Raw genomic sequence first — 24,230 nt, 5'->3', positions numbered from 1 at the left:
AACCTTCTAAAAGTTCATATAAAAACAGAGAAACAGTTGCCCAGCTAAACAGATAAATAGAAAGGCGTCATTGAGATCAGTTACGACACATGACGTCTTAACCTCAGACTTTCCAAATCACTCAAATTGTACGGATGGAAAACTGAACAAGAAAAAAAAAAAAGGAAAAAGAAAACCAGTGTGACCAAAATTGGCCGTATGTCGCAACTCCAACGTAAGTGCAACAGAAGAAAACTAAAATGAGGCTTTAGAAACCACAGAGGAAAACAGCTCAACAGGAAGTCTGTTTTGTCTGGACTGACAATACATTTTCGTCAACATTTATTTTTATACATCTGTGTGGCACATTTTTAGTTAGGACTACGCAGATGTTTGATGCCACTTATGATTACTAATGATCAATTTGTCACTGACTGCACGAAGGCTCGTGGTAGTAACAACTGACTTTCTTCCCCTCATTGTCAATCTTAACTAAATAAAAGTTCTCTAACAGCTTTTCAAGCTCCCAACATAATAAATGAAGAATTAATTTTAGAATTAATTTTGATCCATTTAATTTTAAAATCAATTTTGATCTTTTTTTAATAAAAAAAAGATTCATAAAGTCAGAAAGTTGTTCCTACAATGAAGTTGTTGATTCGGAAAAGAGCCTTAACGTCCTTTTAAGTTTACATACACGTTAATCTTGATTTTGTCGATCCATTTTTTTTTTAATAAAGAAAAATATCACTGTGGTGTATGACATGTCTAGTTAGCAGCTTGTCTTGATGTGAGTTTGGGTTTCCGGTGTTCACATTTTGCATTTGTATGTTTGTATCGATCAATAAACGGCTCAGAGTGCATTGGCAATTATCTCTCCTTTTTAAATGGAGATGACGGAAATAAAAATGATGATCTATAAGCTGGTGTGGAGGAGGATGAGTAACAAGCTGTGCCTTCTTAGATCACGCTTTTAAGGAAACTGCGTATTATTGTGTCATGTAAACAAAATTCTTGATTGGAATTGGGGCAGGACATGATAGGCAAGGTTACGTCATCCCGTTTCCCATTTGTGCAGGTTTTGTGTTTGTTCAGTGGATGCAATAATAATTCCGATGAAGTGTCACTATGCACATGCAGAAATAAACAAATCAAAAGCTCATATGTGTGTAATTTAAGGTGCCACTGTATTGAGTAACAGACTTGCCCAAATATGCGACTAATTAGCATCTGATAGCTTGCACACAAATGCTTGTTGAGATTTTGTTACGTCATCGTGCATGGATGATTTCAAAATGCCAAAATATTTCTGTCCACAGTCCAATGTAGAGTAGCTGCACTTCAAACTTTTATCATCAAAACATTTTTAACAACCTTCATTAAAGCTTCATAGTATTTGAGCAATTAGAAAAAGACTGCTTGCAAAAAAAGGGGCAAAGCCCAAAGCTAAAGCATTTGGATGCTCGGATTTCACTCAGGACATCTTTTACAGCGTCTGTGGCTAATGGCCCGCTTCCCGTCTCTGCGCCTGTCCTGCCAGGCGCGTGCACACACGCCCCGTTTAACCATTAATCTTCCCCTCAATCACACACACGCATGCATGACGCCGTCCCACCAGCCACTTTTACAACACGCTAAGTGAATGTCAACAAGACACTGTGATCCACGTTAGCTTATGTAATCAATGATTAAACTTTTTTTTTTTAAATTGACTGAAAATGTTCCCCTGGCAGCACTTTAAGCACCGAGCGTCAACTTCCAAAGCATTTTTTCCACTCATTTTTGTGCGGCAAATAGTAAAACTACAATTGGCACACAGCATATTCACAAATGATGGAAATGATGACTGAAATACAAGTGATTCAAAAGTCAGTTTAGTACAATCAATTCCACGATTGATTTTTCTCACAAACCATTCCAAGAGATCTTCCCAAATTAATCATTTCATTCATCAATATATTTTGATCACCTCCAGCACAAGAAGTGTAAGGCAATCAAAGAACAATAAAGCCTTCAAGTCACGGTCGAGCTTGCGAATAAAAGTTGCCCCAGCAGCACGTGTACTCACTCTGCTGCTCTCTTTGAACAGCTTAAATCTCATCCACTTTGGCATGTCCAGAACCCCTCGTCGTTTCTCCGCTTCTACCACCAGCGACCACTTTTGGCCTTGCAAACACGCCCTCATCCTTGCTCGCTCGCTCACTCACTCGCTCACTCCCCTCATTTGATGAACAAACAGCTGGAGTGTGTGCGGCAAGAACAGCGCTCTGCTGCTGCTGTGTGTGTGTGTGTGTGTGTGTGTGTGTGTGAGCGTGTACAACAGTCATACGTCCAACAGATGGTTGCTGTGCTACACTGAATGCATTTGATTCATGAGAACACGTGCAAGCCATTTCAAGGAAGACCAAGTTGGACTGTGCACTGAAATAAAACATTTCCTCCACTCTTACTTCCTACCACTTCTTTTGCAATATACACGCTTGAAAATGAATTTATGCTGATTTTCAATGTGGCCATTTAGCTTTGCTTATCACCCAACCAACATGGATCATAAAAAGATTGAAAATATTGAAACCACAAATGCTCAGACTGTAAAAAAATGTCTTGATGTGATGCCTCCCCCATAAATTCAAAATCATTTTATAGTTAAAAACTGATCTGTCTACAATGGCAAAAATATCCCCTTCTTCTGATGGGTAAAAAATGCATCAGGAAAGATGTGGCGATCGGCGTCACAAAATGTGTGTGTGCCTGTTTACTGCATTGACATTTAAGGGCCAAGGAGTGTGTGGGCGTGGGGTTGCACACTGAAAAGGCCACACTGTGTAATACCACAGAGGCTGACTATGGCTCACATCAGTGTGTGCGACTGTGTGTGTGTCACTCACTTGCCCGCTCAATCATACACACACAGATTTGATTAATTGTTCATCTCTAATAAAAAAAATGCATAAAAATAAAATCAGATTGGAATCAGATTGAATGAAACACAGATTCACTAAAGGTCACTGAAAAAGTGCCCATTATCAAGTTTGCTACTTGTGTGCAACATAAACACGATTGTGGACCTTCAAACAAAGCATTACGGATACTCTACGTATTTGGGTGTCTAATGCAAAGTTCGTTGAATCGATTCCAACTGGACTGATTTGTTTGCAATCAATTCGATGCCCTGAGAATGAAAAGGCCTGGCTGACTCACAGGTATGTAAAAACTTACCTGGACATGAGAGGCTGCTTGACAGGAAGTCTCTTGACAGATGGCCGCACACAACCTGAATACGTTTTTCATATCCGGCGGGGTTTAGATCCATTCATAAACGCCAGTCGAGCTAGCTACAAACATTACTAGTCACTACTACCACTCACTGAACATACACGCCCCCTGCTGCTGCCCTTTGTAGGAACCTGGGAGACCCTGTAGCAGCAAGGTTGATTAGGTATTGGTTAAGTGAACGGGAAAACCCCATTTCAGGATTAACCTAAAATATTCAATAACATGTGAATTTAGTTTATCCCACAACCATTTTGTTGTCTTGCAGTTCTCTAGCAAGGCACTAAATGGCAAAATTCATAACAGCCGTTTAATCAATAAACATTTTCAAGGACGTCCAATTCTTTGCCTATCTATGACATTTCGAGTCGCTACATAAAAAAAAATTGACCAAACCTGTACTGTAACTATAAAAAATTAATAAAAATAAATACTTTTTTTTCTGTTATATATATTTTTTTAAACTTTAGGTGATGACTTAATTAAACAGAATCTAAAAAAATGTAACAGTTTTGGTCACACCTCTTGCAATGCACATTCTGTTGTGTGCTCCTTGGCCACTGAGGGGCAGTATCTTACCTACTCTCTCAGCTCTTCAGTACAGCGCTAATACCCATAGTCATTCTTCACAGAAGACAATGATTACATGCCCGCGAGTATTGTTATATTTTTGCTTGTATTTGCAGCTTTTGTTTTGTGTTATCACCTGCCCAAAGAGTAACTCACCCCTAATCTTTTTTTGGGATCATAATCAATCTACAAAATATAGGGAGCAATTCCGAACACAGTTTGACTCAAATGCGTGAACTTGTTTCCTGACCTTGTCACTATCCATTGTGTTCTGCGAGGTTCTGGATGCGATGGAGATGGTGTCCGGTTGGCTGCTGCCGTCTCCCTGACTGTCTCCGTCCTCCCCTCCATCCCTAATCACACACACACGTACACAAATAAGAAAAGTAACAATCTTAAACTGCAGGAATAGGGAAAGATTCCATGTGCAAGACGGAACATTAAAGAAATATTTCTCTCAAAAAGGCCATTGTAAAGTTGCTCGGTGTCAGGTCATTTTGATGGGTCTGAGGGGATAGCGGTGATTTTTCTTTATGACAAACATCAAAAGTCGATATTACAGCGTTAAGTAATAAAGACGTCACCTCTTGGCGTTATTGCGAGGTTTGGTGAGTGTTGCCGTTTTGGGGAGGTGAACGGGCTCCTTTAATGCTCCTTTGAGGTGAGTCATTCTCTCCTGGATCACCTCTCTGATGTTCTTTATCCACTCCTGTTTGGCTTCTACGCTGGACGCCTGCACGAGAACCATCAAACTTACTCAATGTATTACTTACTATACATAACGTGTATTTGTTGTGTACAGTACTTGCCTTCAGTACAGTTTTATTGTCAGAGGAGGGGGTTCGCCCGGCCCAGAGTGCAAATTTACATGGGTCGCCTTCTATGTGCTCTGTCACCCCCAACTCTGAAGTCTGCAGTAGAAATGAAGAAAGTTCGGTTATGGTTTTTATACACTAAAAATGTAGTTGCTGGTGTATTTTTAGTTTCGTGCTGCACAAAGTGAAGCACACTCACCAGTAGTCTGTGTTTGTACTGGTATTTGGTTCTGCCCGCCGAGTCTTTGAACTCCTTGCTGAAGACCAGCGAGAATTCAAAGAGGAAGAGGTGTCGGTCCCGCCCCTTTCGGATGAGTGAGCGCGGATCCCAAACCTGGAAGCTGTCTTGCAAAATCAATTCGCCCTGCACCTCTAAGTTTTCCTCAAAACCTGGAGGGAAATACGGTCAAGTTCACCTCGACTTGATTTTTTTTTTTTTTTAAGATGGAGTGGTGTACCTTCTAACATGGCGAGGTGCATGGCGTCATTGGCCCTCTTGGGCACGCTAAGCATGACCTCCAGGCCATCTTTGATCTCCCCTTTGCCCTCCTCGCAACATGACAGCAATTCCTGCAGCACGCCATTTTATATGCTGCATTCGTCATCATCGACGCAGGCATTTTACTATGATTTCAATTTCTACTTCGACAACTATGTCCCACCTTCAACAGCAGCTGGTACTTGGTGATTCTCTGCACCGGTTTGATGAGGTAAGACGAGATGGAGTTAGCCAGGCCGCGTCGCTGCTGAATGTCCTGATCACGTAATACACACAGAATCATAAATTAGAAAGATATCCTGATTCAGAATCATAAAATTATTTTTATAAATTATATGTACATATTAAATGTACCTACATACATATTTATACGTATTCCTATTATTAATTCATTAATGACTTAATTTTCTCTCTTTTCTCTTCCAATTATAATCTCAAGTACTATGGCAGTGGTCATTGATACGTCACATTACATTACAATACTGCCCCCTTCTGGAAAATTAAGATAACTACAAATTCATCACTACCACAAAACGTTTGTCTTTTTAGATAATCATTTTCTATAGCACTTGTCCTTGATAGGACGACCACGAGGGACAGGATTTACCAGCTGACTTCGGGCAAGAGGCGAGAAACACTGGACATGAAGCAAACAACTATTTTAATTTACATTTCAGAGTATTCACTGAAACCTGCACGGAAGCCGGAGTACTCTGGAAAAAACAGGGAGAACATGCAAACTCCACATGGAGGGCCAGAGCCGAGATTCAAACCCAGATCCTTTTGACAATGACGCAGAGGTTTATTTGTATTTATTTAATTGTGTTTCTTCCATTCAGTTTCTGTAGTACTTGCTCTCCTCACAGTTCCTGAGCCAGAGCCTCTTTATGTAACTACTTAAGGTAACCGTATTGGTTGAAATGTAATGAACAAAATAAAAATACTTACATCAAAAAAAGTGCCGGCGTGCTCTAGGATGAGCTGGCTAGAATCCGGTTTGTTCTTGCAGTAATCCACGTAAATGTGGAACTTGTCAGCCTGCATTAAATCAGGAAATGTGGTGATACTCATTTGTGGCTGGTGAGTAATTTTAATATTAATCAAATGAATAAAGTTTTACCCATGTGACGAAGCAATGACCCACATCCTCCGGCAGCTGCTCATAGTTGACCAGCTCCTTCAAGAAAATACTGCAAGTGCACACGGAACAAACATAGTTGTCATATGTTCTCAATGAACACACTGGGCCCTTCTTCAGCATAAGCTTGTTCTCCAACTAAAACAAGCGTGTCCTGACAAATCCCCCAAAAGAAGAAAAATGCCAATAAAGGCCAGAAACTATCATGGATTTAAAGAAGGAATATAACAGATGAAAAAAGGGCACAAGTTCACTTTAAGTTCATACAACAGAGTTTCCACATCACAGTGGTCTGTCTACATCATGTCACTAATTTGAACTTTTGACCTTCGTTCTACCAAACAATCATTCAGGGGAGCATTTAAATGCACAACGTGGGGATTTGGCACAACTTAATTAAAATCAAAGGTTAGATTGGACAGTTTAATTCTTTTTTTTTTTTTGTCTCACAATTGTTTGCATTCTAACTTGTGGGAATAGTTTGTGGGATGTTTTTTTTTAACACTCCCTAGTGCAAAAAGCAAGGACCATAAAGGAATATTTGGATGAGTTTGGTGTGAAAGAAAATGAGAACCAAAACACGGTTGTCACTAAAATGATGTACTTGGTTAGAAAAATCAAGAAGAATCTTCTTTAAGCTGTCGAAGGTAATTGATCGACAACGAATCAATTATCAAATTAACTGGCAACTATTTTGATATGACTATATTAAAAGCCTACATATTAGCCTAAAAATATGGATGTAATTATTCTCCCACAACACAATTGTGCGACACTCAATAAAATATAAATGAATGAATAAGAATTGTTAAAAGCCCCTCACTTGTTATGGAAGTCGTAGATCTCCTGCATATTGCCGAAGATGACGTGCTCCTTGTTGGCAATGGCGGGTGGGATTTCGTCCCCGCCGCGGGTCATCTCGCACAAGTAGGTCTGGAATAAACGGGGATGGCTATCAATTAGCATTTGCTGTCACAAAAACACGACGAGCTCCAACATAAACACAATAAATTACAAGATGATCAAATGATATTTTACAAAAGGTCTTGATGTTAAACGGGATTTTCTCTATGTGTGTAATTTGCATCAAATATGGATTAGCTAGAGCGATGTTATTTTTAAAAGTGACAGGAGGTTTCTCACCCATGCTGTAACATGTTTTTATCCCCCCCCCCCCCCCCCCACTGTGATTTGAAGGCTTCAGGCTAGTTTTCTCACCTCCAGACATTCCTGGAGATCTCTGACGTAGGTCTTCTCTGTCTGCAGCAGCTCGGCCATGATGAACCTAAAGAAAATATACAAAATATTAAATATCAAAACTGAAATTTCAAAAAACAAATGTTGAAAAAACTAATAATTTTGTGAGACGAGACAAAAGTTTTGGGGTTTATTCTGCAAAATGCAACAGGTTAATTTAAGAGGTCAACCAAGCTCAACGTGTTTTGCAGCAAAAATGCAGACTGGTCACTCTGGTTTGTTGTACTCACTCTTTCTTCCTCGCCGACTTCCTCTTCTCCTCATTGACCTCATCGCTGGGCTCCCGCAGTTTGATCTCGGGGTCGTCTGACAAGCTGGCAGGAATAATATCCAACTCAAGGTCCTTGTTGTCCTGATGATGATGAAGAAAAAAATGACTCAACATGTAAAAAAAAAAACCCCAAGTGTGATCATGAAAATATTCCCACCTCGGAGGAGACACCCAGGCTCTTCTCCAGGCTCTCCTGATACTTGGCCATCCGCAGGGAGAAGTCTCGGTAGCGGCGATCTACCGTGCTCACCCATCGCTTCAGCTCCACAACGTGGACGTGGCCTTTCTCCACCAAGTTGTCGGCCAGCTGGATAAGGAGCTTCACCTTCTCCTTTGTTTGCTAGTTAAACGAGCACATATTTATTAACTCACAGTTTTTTTTGGTATTTGGGATCTAAACTTGGAGCAAAATAATATCTCCTGACATACATATTTTCAACTTCACCACTAGGTAGAGCAACTACGCTGTAATGCGAGGATCTCTAAGATGGGTGAACTAAAACTTCAGTAATTGGCAAAATGTTGGGATAAACAAAAAATCAAATAAAACATTTATAGCATTTACTTAAAATTACAATAAATATGTTGTCTAATATGCATACCCTGGACTTTTTGTTGCAACATTTGCAAACAACAATTTTTGTTGTTGTGATGAAGTGTGTTTTAGTGTATGTGTGATCTTTGTGGTGTGGATGGTTTGTTTTTTGTGTGGTGGTTGTGTTTTATTTTGCTTAATGACTGTGAGGATATTGTTGTAGCTTCGTAATAAAAAAGAAAAAAAAGAATGGCCCTAGTACTCCTTTCTATAAATTATAATGGCATCTCTTAATTTACACTTTTTCATCGTCCTCCATTGTAATATTGAACTCCACTTTATTTTGCTTCCATGCTTTGTTAGCTATAAAACTGTCAGGACTGTTTCTAAACTTTGTTTATTATTATAGTTGGTGTACAGCTGCACCGCATCACATGGAAAGCTGCTTGACCTCAACTAAATAAGGGTGACCCAAATACGAGAACCAGCTCCCAGTATGTCATCCCGTGGTCATATTCGCCTTGAGAAACGAATACGGTGGCGGACAACCAACATTGTTCTCTTTTTGAATGGCTCTCATTAGATTAGATGTGAAGGAGTACCTAATGAAATGACACACACACAATGTACCTTGGCAGTGAGGCGAAAGTGATGATGATCATTGAGGAGCTGTTGTGTTTCCTTGCTGCTGTCACCAGATGACACATGTGTAGCCAGGTAAACCTCACCCGTCTCCTGGATCCATTCGAGGGCCTGCGCACACACAGGCACATCATTATTTATTATATGATAGCGGCTTTAAAAAGTTTTTCCCATCATAAAATTCACCAGATGTCTCTTTAGTGCAGGACTTTCGCTCAAAACTCGCACACACACAAAACGCACACACCTGCTTGGCGCTACGTTCAAAGACGAGATACTGCTGACATTGGTCCAGTCTTCTCTTCTTCAGAGTCCAGAAGTGCAGGACTCTGTTCTCCCTCTGCAGCAGCTCATTGAGAATAGCTGAAAATAAAAATCATGGAGTCTTGCCTTGGTCCATTTCCTATATTTTACAACAATGCTGGTTTTCTGAATTTAACACAAAAAAAGGGCTTTTTGACGACCCTCTTGTGTATGCTGTTTCATTTATGTACTTTTCATCCAGATGTATTTCTATTGTTTTTTTTGCTATCCATGTATTCTAAACAGATTCCATATCGAATGTTCTACCTTTAACCTGCTGCTCAGGGCCTCTGGCATGACTGGCAGCTCCTGGCATGCTCACGTTGTTCCTGTGGATGTACTTGAGGAAAACCTCAGCGTTCCTCCTGGCCAGTGTGCACGCCTGACAATTAAGAACATCTTACATGAAGATTAAAAAGCTAATATATTTTTCATACATATCATAGTTACAACCGATTTTATTTTTACGGTATGTCAAATTCATTTCATGCTATGTCATGTTATCTTGTCTACAGAGAAATGTGAGGAGTGGACTGACCTTTAGGAAAGCTTCTTTCTGCTCTAGGTGTTTACTGATCAGAGGCACGAGGTGGTCACAGTCGGCCGGCGTTCCCACTTTTTCGTGAGTTCCGCACCAGTCCTCATCCCGTCGGTATTCCTGCTCCAGGCTCTCTAACACGCTGCAAACCTGGTTGCGACCACGGCAATCATATTAGCGATGCTGGTATAAGTTAGTCAGACACTTGCGATGATGCGTGCGTACCTGTTCGGACGTCTTGTAGAAGGCCACGGATGCGTTGACGAGCTTCAGGCGGTCCTCCATCTTAAGCATCAGCTGCTGCCAGTGGACGGCCACTTTCTCAGCGCAGTTACGGATGGCTTCTGGGTCATAGTGGCCGGCCTGAAGCATCATCTAAAACAAGGGAGGCCAAAGTGATTTTTTGTTCTACAAACTGAGCTGATCTCATGAGAAATTACAAATTGACCAATGACCTTATTTAAAAAAGTAACAATGCATAGTACAAATGCCAAGGCATTATAATTTAAGGTTCAGGAAAAGTAGCGGTGACAAAAGTTAAAATAAAAAAAGCTTAATGCCACCATTTGCTCCCTACAGTGCACCTTATTCTTATCAACCTAAAAGCAAAAAGATCTATTAGGAGCAAAGATGCATTGAAGCATGAATTTCCAAATTTCACTTTTTTTTTCTTCTCATTATTCAGAAATCAAAATATTCAAGAATTTAGAGTGCACAGTTCTCGTTTATGCTTTTCATTTTAGTTTAGTTAGATATTTAGTTATTTAGTTAGTTAGTTAGTTAGTTAGTTAGTGTTTGTTTTGTTTATTTCGAACATTAAAAGAAATACAAGAAAAAAGTAAAAATACAGAAAATGATAACTCCATAGTACAATAGAACATAAAAAAAATGATATTGCTTTATAATTTTCCCTATTTAGTAAATGTTAGTTAGTTAGAAGCTTACCTCTGCTTTCTGCTGGACCTGCAGAGCACTCTGATGGGTCTTCTGAAGGGAGTTAGCATGGAAGAGAGACTAAAGGAGAATAGAAGGGACAATGGGAAAAGGCTTGTTCGTGAATTAATTGAAACAGAGGAAGATATTATTTGTGTACCTATTGTTATGACTGACGTGTGCGGGTGTGTGAATGTGTGTGCGTTGAAGTTCAAAAGAGTACGTGGGTGTATGACATCTGCTACTGCTGAAAACATGCAGAAGCAATTATTGCTCGAGTACAGTGAGACTGGCAGTTGCCGCCACTTTTTTTGCATCTGTGTGTGTGGGTGTTGTGTATATATATGTGTGTATGCGCGTGTGTGTGTGCATACTTCTATGGCCATCTGGAACTGTTCGTGCTCCCTCTGCAGCTGCTCTGCTTCAGACAACGAGCTGGCATTCACCATGCTGGCGTTCAACATGGACTCGCCATTACGGATCCATCCAAGCACCTCGAGGGTACCAAGAGGAGATGATGATAAGTGATGTCATCTGCAAGACCGCTCTAATTTTTTTTCCTCCACTCAAAATTGACTAATAAGGATGTTATTGTATCAATGAATAAAACATACCGTATTTTCCGGACTATAAGGCGAACCTAAAAACCTTATATATGGACCAAATTCTTAAATTTAAACTGGCCCAAAGCATTGTGTGATGAAATCAATCATAAGTGGCCCGCTGAAGACGATGAATCATGAATCAAAAAGACTATGGATCATTATTTTGTGATTATAAAGTAATTTGTTGCGTCTGAAGTTGAAATAAAAAAGATAAAATGGAGAATGATTTGATTTGGATTAAAAATCTGACATGATGCATTAATGGTGCGCCTTATAGTCTGGTGCGCCTTATATAAGGACACATTTTTAAAATGGGCCATTCATTGAAGGTGCGCCTTATAGTCCGGTGCGCCTTATAGTCCGGAAAATACGGTAACTAGAAAAATCTAATGCAATTGATTTGCAAATCGTTTGAGGCTGTATCCGTTTGAATACACTCCAAATTCATGTTGAAAGGTACATACATGTTTTGGAGCAACATACATATGCTACCAAGCTTGCTTATTTTAGCAAGAGCATTTTCATTTGTCCCCTCACAGTTGTATGTTCACAGAGGAAACTACTTTGTCAGGAATTTAGATCACGGTTCGCAGAAGCGCATCAAGCAAAGGCAGCGGCGTGTTTATTAGCAGCGCCATAAAAGCTCCTCAATAATTCAGATGCCTCCATCTGCAACGGAAACAGCGACCACGGGCTTCCTATCGGAGATTGTCGCATATTTATAAAGCCACAGCTGATTTTTTTTTTTTTTATGGCAAAGTACAAATGAACATATTAACTTTATAGTGCCATTCAATTAGACAACCACTCAAGAGATGCATGTACCTGTTTGACCTCAGCCTGCAAGTGACGCAGTTGCAGGTTCTGCTCCAGTCTAGCATGCGTATGTTGAGCACTGAGCTCCACTTCCTGTTGTTTCTCGTGGAGGAACTCCAGCAGCTCCTGAACCTGAGAGGCTAAGTCCATGTCCTTCTCCCCAGTCAGCTCAATGCCTGGCAGACACAAGTGTTAAAATAACTGAAAGGGATATTTTTTGGAGGAGTATCCAGTAGATATTGGATATCAATCTGATAATGCTTCCAGCCAATGACCAAGGTAATTCAAGGGACAGTCATGCAAAAGTACTGAAGAGCTTACCTGAGGCTTGCACCTCCATGATGTACTGATGCAAGTCTTGACCCTGCTGCATGACTTCATAGGTCATGTTGTTCATGGCTGCCTTCCTCTCAGCATGCCTCTTCAGCCTCTGCTCAGCCAGGCCAATATCCTCCGCTCCACCCGAGGAAGCGCCGCTGCTCCCTCCGCTCCCGCCACTACTGCCTCCGCTCCCGCTCGAGCGTCCCGCATCGTTTAGCTGTCGAGAGAGGTCCTCGTTCCAGGCGTCTAACTCGGCCGTCACCTGAGCAACAGGATCATTGTATTGGTAAGATTAAAAAAGCAAGAAGAAGTTTGTTCCAAAATACGCTGTTTATATTAAATAGAAGATAAACTATACTAACAATACAATTAAAAATAATATTAACAACAATAACAACAATAATATTTAAAAAATATTTCTATCTTAATTGTTTCTCAAATGTAAAACAAATGCTGAAAATATAAAATAATGTTTTTAATAAAGAATAAATAAAACACAAATTCTACTTAATGCTTTAAAAATTGTTGTATCTGACATTTTTATTATTTTTCTACTCTACCTATATTTATTTTTAACTTTAATTCAGTTTAACATTAAAATATTATCTTATCAGATTATGTTCTACTTTTTAATTCACATTTGATTCATTTTTAGATATAGTTTATATTTAAAATGATGATTTACTTGTAGAGGAAAATCTTCAACAATTTGAACTGAACTACAGTGATGCCAAAAATGACTGCTGCAGATTTTAAATATCAAGAAAAGGTGCAAAACTAACACTTCTTTACTTCTACATTTACATGCAAAACTTTAAAAAGCCAAAGACTGGGACGGTTACCTCTATGGTGTACTGCTCAAAGACGCGTAGCTGGAGGAATATGTCGAGTTTGATTTTGCGCTCATGGAACAGCTCCTCCATCTGGCCCTGGGCTTCATCCAATTGCTGCAGCACGCCCTGAATGTGAGCGATGGAACTGCAGTGTGGCGTCTTATTGGTGGACATGGCAGCATCTCTGCAGGAGACCCATGGAAACAAGAAAGGCTAACATGGTGAGCTCCTCTAAATGCAATTCGTTGATTTCATCCCCACTATATAACTTTGTTTAATTCATTCATTCATTTGTGAGGAGAACATGCAAACTCCACACAGGACCTCCGGAGCCGGAATCAAACTTTACACCTCTGAACTGTGAAGCGGCCGTGCTAACCAGTGCCCTACCGTGCTACCGCTAATATATCCATTACCGTTTTCTTAAGACATTACCTGAGCTGCTGCATAAGCTCCTCCCCCTCCTTAATGACATTGAGCGTGGCTTCCAAAGTGGCTGTCTGCTGCTGCTGGAACTGCTGAATGAGCGTCTGCACCGAATCTACAGAGTCGCAGCTCACGTCATCCAGCAGCTGCTTTTGGAGTTCCTCCATCCAAGACCACAGCTGGACCGGAAAACAAGGAACACAAATGTTACAGAAAACTATCAGTACTATGAACACGTCATTTATGGCTATAGTTAGTCAAAGGCAAAGATGTCAAACTCGAGTCCTTCAAATCATGCTGTTCAGTTCAATTTACATTTAATTCAATTTGTTTAAATCTTCCTCACGTTTCCGATTCAAATTCTTTTTTTTTTTTAAATCTACTTCTTGCCTATAAAGTTGAGATTTTGACGATGGTTTCACCTCTTTAGTGTGCGTGTGGAAGGACACAGACATATCAAGCAGCAGTTTCCTGTGCTCAACACGGCGTACAAAGTCTTGTATTCGAACTTCCAGGTGGCGCGCCGCCTTATAGATCTCCTCCGGGTCGCACTCGCCCGTCTGGGCCAGCTGCTCGGCCGCCTCCAATAGCTTGTCTGCATTAGTATACGTGTTCTGGAAAAGGAAACGTAAAATCATTATTGTAAACGATGACGATTTTGTGACATGTCACGATTCACTAGACTCAGATGTTGTCTTTAGGGAACTGAAAATGTCTTTGATGCATTTGTCTTCATCAACATTATGCATTGTTCTACTCATTCCCGTTTGTCAACTATAACATTTCTCCCTCTATGTGCCGCAAAAGAGATTAACGTTCAAATCTCTCATGATTCAAATGAATGATAATGTGGTTCTGATTTGCTAAGTATGCACCATCACAGCTGCCATAGTTTCTCTCCTCCCTCTTTCAATACACATCACGTCTAGCCATCTTCAACGTCTGGATATTCCCGCATGTAGGGAGAGGATTAGTCCGAAGATAAAGATTATAATTTACAGGCGATTAATACTTTGTACTTTGGTTTTGGGGGTTGAAGGATTATTGAAAATGGATAACCATCCACGTCATGTGATTACAAAAAGTCGCCAAAAAGTGATGGAGGATTGTGTGATTTCTGTGTGCAGGGAAAATGGTCGTCATGATGCGAGATACAAATAAATTTTACATTAAAGCGGTGCATTGGGACACCAACCACAATAATGAATATTTGATTAAACCAACAAATGGAATGTATCCGGTGGGGCTTTCCAAAAAGCAAAATAATTTTTTCAGAGAACAACGTTCAACCTGAGCAACGTCCTCAAAGTCGTCATGTCGTTTCTGCAGGGCACGAGCTCGATGAAGAGACTTTCCCACTCCCGTGTGTTTGCTGAGGAAAGCTTCGCCGTGGTTTTCGATCCAGTCCATCACCTGACGGGGAGAGAATTTAATTTTTTAGGCAGGCAAATCACTTCTACCCGAAATGGAATACATAACTATTACTAGTCACATGTAATTGAAAGTACTATGTTTATTTACAATGTCACTGTGAAATGCGTTACTCGTGTTTAAGTTACATTTAAGTTTCTTTTTTTTTAAATTGATTAATATTTTTCTTAGAAACTAAATTTATTTTTTGATATGAATATCAGGAATGATATTTGGTACAGTAAATAAATAACGTTTCCATTTGTTTGACTGGTTGTCCCATTTTCACTTTACTGGAGCGCCGGCGTATCTTGCCCATGACTCAATTTTTGGCACAAAGCAAAAGAAAAAAAGACAAGTGGCAGCTCGTCACTGAAAAAAAAAGTTCAATTAGGGCGTTTGTAAGTAAAGCCACTCGTGCAATTTTGAACAGTAAGGTTAAAGGTCATGGCTGTGCGTCACACTTGGCGAGTAACCTGATCCATAACAAGCAAAATGTTGCAAGATGAATAATGAGCAATGAGTGTAAACGCACATGAACTTGTCATCGGCTCTTTTTAAAATGATTTGTGTGGGGAAGCACAAGGTTGGTTGAAGGTCGTACATGCCAAATCAAACTGCACACCTCATGTACTGCAGCTCCACCTTTGCTTGTGTGTCTTCCTCTCTCTCTCTCTCTCTCTCGAGTGGAAACATCACTTGCCGTTCAGCTCTGATTTATTTGCCGTTGGAAGCGTGCTGCACTTTCCACGTGCGTGCCTCTACGCCAGGCAGCGCTCGTTCAACGGGCGTCTCGGGGGCCTCGTAGCCGCTGATACGAAACGGCTGTTTTTGGCCAAATTGTGAACTCCCGCTGAATTTACTACCCCCGCCGATGTGATCTCTTCTTTTTTCGGTGTTTCGCTCGTGTCCTCCTTTCCTCCGGGACTTCATAAGCCGCCCTCATATGTGGAGAGGAATTTTCTAATTGATAACTTAAAGTTGTTGATGAATAATCTCCGTTTCGTAATTTTTTTTAAGATTTTCAAACTTTCTGTGAAAAATGCAGTCAAAATGTTTTATCTCCGCGACGGAGATTTGTGCATCCCCAAGTAGCATTATCGTAAAACGACTGCAGTATGCCAATTCAAAATTGTGTTCAATTGTTACTTAGGATGTCTGTAGGACCCCCCCCCCCCCCCCCCCCCCCTCATTTGGTAGATCACTGGCACCAATGAAACATCTAGTTTGACTTGTTGATGTTGGATGAGAGAAGTTGAAATTTTACAGAAAACAAATGGACCGCAAACAGTTCCCTGAAGAACTCCACTCAAGACTCTTTGACTTATTGTTAGTTTGGATAGATTGGCCTGCTCTGAACTGTTCCCACAAAGTTGGAAGCAGATCATTGTTCGTTATGTATCACTGAAATGGAGAAGAGGATTATGAAAACAAAACTAAATTTCTGTGGGTTTTATTTACATGAAAAACATGTATCGGATCAATTAAAACTTTTTTTGTTTTTGCTACTTGGCAGCAAAACTCCCTGATGTCATAATGTAATATATTTTTTTATTGATGAATCATTTTTTATTCTCCTATTTTATTACTACTTGTATAGCTTGTGTTTATCGTGTGATGCACAAGAGTCGTTTATCGGTCCAGAAGCCTTTTACTGGATACAGCGTAGTTTTTCAGAGCGCCTTATCCAGAAATGGATTTAGGTTTTTGGATTGCGGGTTATAGTTTTAGTTGTCGTGTTGGCTATAGCAGCACCACCTGTTGCTTTGCCATGCACTTGACAGCCTGTTAGTATATTTCTTGTGAGGACTAAACCTTTTGGACCTTGGGGAGGCTGGAAATATTTGTGTTTGTGGGGGGAAGTGAATGGAAACCTCTGATTGATTAATCCAATTTATTAAGGAATTAGTCGCAGTACTTTTGCACATGTATCTGGGCATCCTTTGAGAGTGGCCCATTTTTTATCGTGGTTTTAAAATGTCATCTCCTCGACTTCAGACATGTTTCCATGGCTCATTTATCTGCCGAAGCATCAGCGGCAGTGCCAGTGGAGCAACGATCCACTCGGATCTGAGAAGTTTTCCGGATTTTGGGAAATGGACGGATGAAGAGATTTGATGAGAAACACATGTCGCCACAGGATGACACGCTCCTCTGCGGCTTCAAGAAATAGTAGTCTCCCTTTTTTGTTTTGTATTGTTTTCACTTACTAAGTGCATAAGTATGTGTGCGCGCATGTACATTTATGTGTGTGTGCTGTGTACCTGTTGAACGTCTTGCTGAAACACACACAGCTGCAGTCTCTGATGCAGTCGGACCTTTCGGTGCTGCCAAATGTTCTCCAGACGGCGCTGATGGTGAAGTACTTCATGCACCACATCCAGTATACAATGAACCTACACATTAAAAAAAAAAAAAAAAAAAATGTAGTCGCATTAATCAAAGCAGCAAAACTGAGACACATGCCAGGTGTAACATTTTGAATGTATGTCTGCTCATGTCAAATAATCTAGTTTAGTTTATGATTTTATGGTTAAAATATTCATTAATTCTTTGATAGAACTTTTGTGCAGTATATTGTATTCTGTTTGTACCTACCATGATTTAATACATATTAATTTTTATAATATTTTTTTATTAATTAATTAATAATTAATTTAAATGACTTTCACCTTGTTTTTGTTTTTTAGTTTATTTTTCTTCATTTGATTTATTGACGTATAGTTTACATGTTTGAAAATAATTAATTTGTTCGTTCGTTCGTTCGTTCGTTCGTTGATGTGTTTTGAAACGTTACTAACCGCTTTGGAGTAGTTGGCAGTAGCTGTAAGAGACTCTGAGTTGCCGGGACTGAGAGGTCTTTGGAGAACATCCAGGAGAGCTTTTCCATCCTGACTTACCTGGATACGAGAAAAAAAAAAGACGGAAAATTAATGATCAGAAAGAAGTGATGCAAAGGCACGCATTGTTGTATTAGAAATAGCTCATGACACAAAACAAAAACGTCACAATAATTATTTCTATTGAAAGAATAATCATCTTGTCTCAATTCACTCCCAAATTCTCCGAATAAAATCTGGGTCTGTTTAGTTAAACACAAAGCTATTATTCTGTTGTTTGAATCGCAACAGGTTCCTCTGACCTAATGCCATTTAGTGAAAGAACATTTCAATTTTCTGACAATTACGCCAGCCGCACACCAAGCAACACATTCAAGCTCCACTGAACTCAATCTTCTGTAGTGTCACGCAGCGTGCGGGCTTCTGCAATTCCATTTCATGATTTGCCAACCGTCTAGTTTGGCTCTAATATCCAATTACAGCCGTAGCAACAGTGCGGCCAATCAAAATTGCCGATTATGCACGTAGTACTTCACATTTTCTGTTACCAAGAGAGGTACAACCTCCGCCATGCAGTATAAATACACTTCAGAAAATATTGTGCTTTTTCTACAAAAACACTTTTGGATTTAATAGCCTTCAATTAAAATGACTTTCTTCTCATCTGACAACAGAAATTGTTGCTGCCTTCTGGGCCTTTCTGGCTGTGGTTTTGGTTCTGATGCTTTTTACCTCAGTGTAAGCCTGGGTGACTTGCTCATAGAGGCTTTGGTGGCGGTGGATGGCCAGCTCCAGCTCTTGCATCTCGGTTGGGAGCCCCCCCTCACTGCAGACCTTGCACCATGCCTCCACCTCTGACAAGAACTGCACAAAAGAGTTTTCAGAAAACTCCTCATTAGAACAATTGTCTTTTTGTTTTGTTTTTGTGTGTCTTTTTTTAAATGCAGAATCAAAACCAGAGAATACTATTGCACAACGTCTAGGATTTTTTTTTTTTTTGTTCTGCTCACCTGTTCGGCTTTTTGGTGGAAAACAGCAGACATAGCAAGGATGGTAGAGCGTTCATCTAGAGCGGCGGCAAAGCTTTTCCAGTCCAGATCCAGTTGACTTGATATCTGTTTAATCTGCGTGGAGGCGTAATGTCCCGCCTCCGCCAAGCGACTCGCTACCGACATGATCCTGTTGATGTTCACGTAAGCATTCTAGAGGAGAGGAAAATGGAGCAATATGGCGTTTCTGCAGTGGGGAACATTGATGGAGTGTATCTGACTACCATTGAGTTCATGGCAAAGTGGTTATGCTGCGTCTGTAGCTCGGCCGCGTGTTGGTACGCTCGGCCGATCTCAGTATGGCTCTGCAGGAACAATTCCTTGTTGTGGCTGATCCAGTCAAACATCTGCATACAGAAAGCGTGATTACAGCTAACAACGAACATCTCCTCACTTCTCTATAAGACCAGCTGTGTGTGGACTGCTGGTTTATAGAGGCAAGAAAATGAAAACATTTTCTAAGCTCCACCTAGAATTTTTTTTTTTAAAAGTGTTTTTAAGTATTTCCATACTTTCTCTGCGTCCTGTTCAAAGAGTCGTAACTGGAAACACTGGTCCAACTTCAGCTTGCGGACATGCCACATTTGATGGAGATGTTGCCTGGTGGAGTGAAGCTTGTCCAGCAGACTGGCCACCTGTTATATATGCATACACATTTTTCTGTGTGTTATCTAATTTACCTCACAAAATGAATAATATATCCCTTCATCTAGCTATCCATCTCTACCGAATGGGGCGTCAACAGTCGCAGTACTATTTCACCGGTGCTCCGTTCAGAGGTTACCTTGGGCACGAGGCTTTGGAAGTCAGCAGAGCCGGAGATTCTTCCCGAGTAACCGTCACTACATCGAATACACTGTAGCAAGCGCTGGCCTTCCCGGTCCAGATCTTCCACAGGAGCCTTCAAGACCTCCAGCAGAATTGGTGGAAAAACAATTAGCATCTCATCAATTAAGGCGATATTGACAAACGGGCCAAGCAAAACCAAAGTTGAGGAACGCTTTAGTCGAGCGGAATAACAACATAAGTTTCTTCATAAGGCCTACAAAGTTGGTGATGGTGCTCACCTTCTTTTTCAGCTGCGTGTGCTCTTCTATAAGCCGACGGGATCCTTCGACATCGGAGGGAAATTCTTTCTTGGACAATACCTCCTTTGACAGGGAGCAAAATATTTAATACATTTTGTAATTCCATCTGTTCATCAATTCAGTATCAATCCATCATCCCACCTGCAAATCCTCCAATCGGGCCAGGAGATGAACCGCGTTGGACATGAACTCCTCCAAGGAGACTCTCAGGTCCATCCACTCCTCATGGTTGTAATCCAGGGAGCCTTCAAAGTCATCTGTCAGCTGCGATGGATCCACCAACTTGGCCAGACCTTCCACTGACACCATGCTGGTCTAGTGGGAAGCAATTTGGAGAGCCCTCAGCAGGTGATTCTTTTGAGCGGTGTCAGTTCTCATATTCAACGAGACCACTCACTTCAAAGGAGAACTTTGCACTGCCGAAGTTAGTTTTCTGCTTCTGCCAGAAATTGTCCGGTTTGATGATGAGCGCCACGCATATCTCAACCGGGAAAAACTCCTGCAGCGTCTTCAGCAGAGGCTTGATTAGCTCCCACTTGGAGCCCCGCATGTCAATGATGACAGTGAAGCCTCTTTTGCACACATCCTCGCTACAGTCACGACAAGTCAAGAGTAAGTTTATTAGGACATCAGATGCTACCAAAGATTTTCTGACTTTTCTCATTCGATCTGTGAAACGAACATCTGAATGAAAATTGCTTTTTCAAGTTTGCTAGCAAGACTCACAATTCATTTTGAGTCCACATGTTACCAACGGGAGTCATTCTTCCTGGAAATTCATGTCATCTGCCTCGGGGAAATTTAAGGTTCGCCAAGTCGCCATAGAAACTGCTGTTGGATTAGCACAGCGTGACTGCTATGGAAGAATACGACCAATTACAGGCCACTTTTGCTCCTTCTCACCAGCTACAGAGGTTGAGAGGACTTTTTTTTTTGGAAAATGAAAAAAAAAACATTACTTTGCATGTATATGTGTACACAGCCACTCCTGTTTGGTGGCTAAAATTTGATAATAATAATAATAATAATAATAATAATAATAATAATAATAATAATAATAATAAATGTTATTTATAATGCACTTTACATTTCAAAGAAACCTCAAAGTGCTAAATCCTGATCTGGTTTAAGTTTCTAGGAGGCAGAATGGCGAAGGCCGTGTCAGCAGAGAATCTGACATGACCGACAACACCAATTGATGATGTATAAAATCACATACTGTAAATCCCAACTAACCAAACAATTATAAATCAGAATTATAGTGAATTTTCAGTGCTAGACAGACTGTTAAAATGATACATAGGTGCATAGACAATTAAACATGATGTATTTACGGTACATTACCAGTACATAGACCATTAAATATAGTAGCGGGACATTGAACATTAAATACGGCTGCAGAAACTCAAGCTACTTGCCAAAAACTAGATGTCAACACACAGTTTGTACATGTGCTTTTTGGTTGTTTCTTGTGTTTATTCTGCCTTGTAGCATTGTTGGACTGTTCGGGCTAGCCAGGGCGTTAAATAGGCTTGAAAGTGACACAGCGTGTGTACAAGAGTCTGCTGCAAACACTGGAGCGCTTTCATGCTGATGCAAATCAAACACATTGCTCCATCTGCTGCTTTGATTCCACCATCAAAAGCTCCACTTCATCCTCCTTCCATTTGGCACAATTCCCTCTAGTCGATGCATTTTTTTTTTTTTTTTTCCCTGATAATATGAATGTGTCTTTCTGTGTTCCTACCTGGGAACAGTAGACAAGTATGTGACCAGCCTCCTCAGGTCCTCCTGTTTTATTCGGTCGTGGTTGCTTCGTGCAGGAAACGTCAAGATGGGTCCTCCTCGTTTGTCCCGCCCACCTGCACCCAAACATTTAGCTTCAGGAGTCACAAAAATGTTTATTGTGTAAAACAAAGCACGACACACGACAGAAACCATTTAGATGTGCCCCGGCCTTAAGGAGCCACAAAGCTCAGCGTGCAAATCGCGTTTGGGTCAGCTGAGTGGCGAGTGCGGCGAGGCGCTTTACGCATCTGCTTGTTTTGGCACACGCTCGTGTCTAACGCCTGCCAGATGCGAGAATTTCACATAAGTCATATGTTCGGGGTGTTAAGCGCCCTGGATGAGTTTCCCGAGCTGTTTCCTGTCTGGGCAAATCCTTCAGGGAGGGAGAATGCTAATGATTTTTTTTCTGTAGGCCCATTTGTCTACTATAGTTAGCACACAAAAAGATTTTGCCTTTTCACCAAAAAGTACATTTTGTTCCATTTTGTGTTTCCATTGTGAAACATTTTAAACTTGTATCACTGATGTAATGGATGTAATTTTCTAAGGTACACTGCCTACTAAATTTGCAAAGAGACGATTATAATTTTTTTTTTTAATTAAACTTCTCTGGTAGCTTAATATTGAAACTTCATCGGCCTTGGCAACAGAAACTAAGGGGTGGCCGGGTGCTGATTTCTCCGACACTCACCGGACACAAAGGCCACTTTCTCCTTCAAGACAGGGAGAACATCAGACGCTTTGATGCCTTCAGTCCTCAGAGACCCTGCAGCAACACGGAGAAGAAAAAAAAAAGAGCAGAAAGAGACAGTCAGTGGAGCTTTATGATTTTATAATTAATCCAATTATCAGATCAACATTCCTGCGAGGGAAAAACATGGAGCCGCACGCTGACACAAGCGCTTTCTGAAATTGCGGTGGAAAATGTGTTCCTGTGCTGCTTCTTCTTCTTGCCTTTCAAATAACATTTTTGTATTTCATAACTGGAACACTTGAAACTTCAGCACTTGCGGGACGGTTCTGCACACAGAATGTGGTTTGTAATCCAACATCATTTTGCACTTTCTCAAGATTTTAATTTTCTCTCACGAGCTGTGGAGGAATGTGACCGAATGTCTGACTCCAGCTGTGCGAAAGATGAATGTTTTTAAATCCCCTTTTGGATTAAAAGATGGAATTCTCCCTACAGCCTGCACTTGACTTGACATATTAAAATATTTACTAAATATTTTTACCGCTTTTTATTCGTTAACTAGCATGGTCACAATACTTTCATACCGCTAAAGACAATGAAAGAATTTGGCAAATTCTTTGCATGCACGTTAATGATGAGTTAAGCCAATTTTGTGGGTTTTTGCTTTTTCTATGGCATTTTTTTTTTTGTGTTGAGAGATGAAGAAATTGAAGAAGTGAATGAGAGGAGAAGAAAACAAAAAGACACAACATTTAATATTCACAGGAAGGAAACTGGGAACAACACGAATGTTATGGCTTCATTTCAATATCAAAATTAACAGTTCCGGTACTTTGTGCAACACATATTCTCCTTTAGGGGAACACTCTAACTGGCCAAATGGCACTTTTCACAGTTTCCGAACAGTCAGAGTGAAGCAGAACGCACTTGGAGGGCATTTCTGAACGTATCCCTCCTACCCAAGGGAAAATACATACCTATGATCTGGTCGAATTGGTCTCCAAATCAATCTGAGTGATTATCTTGCTATGTTGGGTGTGCAAAGACAGATTTATCCTCAGCAGTCCGTTGAAACTCGTAAATATTAAATCTGTTCAACATTAATAATGGACTGCATGATTGTAATGTGAAACGGAATGATAGCCTTGCACTTTTGCTGGACAGACGCAGGCAGAGGAGCAGCTGGTTGTGCTGAGTGTTTGTATAAGTGCTTCCCAAGTTATTCACCACAATAAAAAGCTGCAATAATATTGATGGATGAAAAAAAAAAATGGTGAGCTTGCGACTTGCTTTGACTGTGAAAGTTTTTCACATCAGGAAGTGAAGTAAACTGAAATACACACTTCCTGACACTTCTCCCTCAGGATAAGAATGATCAAAATGTTGCTTTCATGTCAAGGCTACCGTTTCCGCTGCCATATATCTCTCTTATTTTATCAGCAGTGTGTTTAAAACCCTCATGAAACCTTTTTGCTCTTACTGGCTCTTATTTTATTTTTTTCAACAGTTTTTGTTTTCCCTTTCTGTCTCATATGCACAATTTCAATCCATCAGTTTTTTCCATTTATGGATGCGTACACAGTAGCCATACGTTGCAGACGTGATTG

The 24,230-nt window shown here is 40.5% G+C and overlaps 1 protein-coding gene across 3 annotated transcripts in view; it reads right to left on the bottom strand.

Annotated features, from left to right (window-relative positions):
* The window catches only part of kalrna (kalirin RhoGEF kinase a), a 57,128-nt gene that overhangs the window by 21,867 nt on the left and 11,031 nt on the right, over nucleotides 1-24,230 (bottom strand). For all 3 annotated transcript variants that reach the window (XM_049727426.2, XM_049727425.1, XM_049727424.2), the window contains exons 2-38: nucleotides 22,621-22,695; nucleotides 21,889-22,003; nucleotides 20,539-20,731; nucleotides 20,283-20,456; nucleotides 20,121-20,204; nucleotides 19,838-19,963; nucleotides 19,566-19,688; nucleotides 19,278-19,400; nucleotides 19,015-19,206; nucleotides 18,737-18,868; nucleotides 17,966-18,064; nucleotides 17,429-17,560; nucleotides 15,045-15,167; nucleotides 14,177-14,368; nucleotides 13,764-13,933; nucleotides 13,338-13,512; nucleotides 12,496-12,757; nucleotides 12,184-12,350; nucleotides 11,128-11,247; nucleotides 10,766-10,834; nucleotides 10,046-10,195; nucleotides 9,821-9,970; nucleotides 9,550-9,664; nucleotides 9,227-9,342; nucleotides 8,968-9,090; nucleotides 7,960-8,142; nucleotides 7,762-7,883; nucleotides 7,493-7,559; nucleotides 7,098-7,207; nucleotides 6,257-6,326; nucleotides 6,085-6,174; nucleotides 5,300-5,392; nucleotides 5,096-5,207; nucleotides 4,837-5,027; nucleotides 4,632-4,733; nucleotides 4,407-4,555; nucleotides 4,073-4,175 (exon numbers count right to left, since the gene is read on the bottom strand). In XM_049727426.2, the coding sequence (XP_049583383.1) occupies nucleotides 4,073-4,175; nucleotides 4,407-4,555; nucleotides 4,632-4,733; nucleotides 4,837-5,027; nucleotides 5,096-5,207; nucleotides 5,300-5,392; nucleotides 6,085-6,174; nucleotides 6,257-6,326; nucleotides 7,098-7,207; nucleotides 7,493-7,559; nucleotides 7,762-7,883; nucleotides 7,960-8,142; nucleotides 8,968-9,090; nucleotides 9,227-9,342; nucleotides 9,550-9,664; nucleotides 9,821-9,970; nucleotides 10,046-10,195; nucleotides 10,766-10,834; nucleotides 11,128-11,247; nucleotides 12,184-12,350; nucleotides 12,496-12,757; nucleotides 13,338-13,512; nucleotides 13,764-13,933; nucleotides 14,177-14,368; nucleotides 15,045-15,167; nucleotides 17,429-17,560; nucleotides 17,966-18,064; nucleotides 18,737-18,868; nucleotides 19,015-19,206; nucleotides 19,278-19,400; nucleotides 19,566-19,688; nucleotides 19,838-19,963; nucleotides 20,121-20,204; nucleotides 20,283-20,456; nucleotides 20,539-20,731; nucleotides 21,889-22,003; nucleotides 22,621-22,695 (4,892 nt within the window). The remainder of the gene's footprint in view (nucleotides 1-4,072; nucleotides 4,176-4,406; nucleotides 4,556-4,631; nucleotides 4,734-4,836; nucleotides 5,028-5,095; nucleotides 5,208-5,299; nucleotides 5,393-6,084; nucleotides 6,175-6,256; nucleotides 6,327-7,097; nucleotides 7,208-7,492; nucleotides 7,560-7,761; nucleotides 7,884-7,959; nucleotides 8,143-8,967; nucleotides 9,091-9,226; nucleotides 9,343-9,549; nucleotides 9,665-9,820; nucleotides 9,971-10,045; nucleotides 10,196-10,765; nucleotides 10,835-11,127; nucleotides 11,248-12,183; nucleotides 12,351-12,495; nucleotides 12,758-13,337; nucleotides 13,513-13,763; nucleotides 13,934-14,176; nucleotides 14,369-15,044; nucleotides 15,168-17,428; nucleotides 17,561-17,965; nucleotides 18,065-18,736; nucleotides 18,869-19,014; nucleotides 19,207-19,277; nucleotides 19,401-19,565; nucleotides 19,689-19,837; nucleotides 19,964-20,120; nucleotides 20,205-20,282; nucleotides 20,457-20,538; nucleotides 20,732-21,888; nucleotides 22,004-22,620; nucleotides 22,696-24,230) is intronic.

The sequence above is a fragment of the Syngnathus scovelli genome, chromosome 8 (genome assembly GCF_024217435.2).
Source record: "Syngnathus scovelli strain Florida chromosome 8, RoL_Ssco_1.2, whole genome shotgun sequence".
Taxonomy (NCBI): domain Eukaryota; kingdom Metazoa; phylum Chordata; class Actinopteri; order Syngnathiformes; family Syngnathidae; genus Syngnathus; species Syngnathus scovelli.
This window is presented reverse-complemented; position numbering and strand designations above follow the sequence as displayed.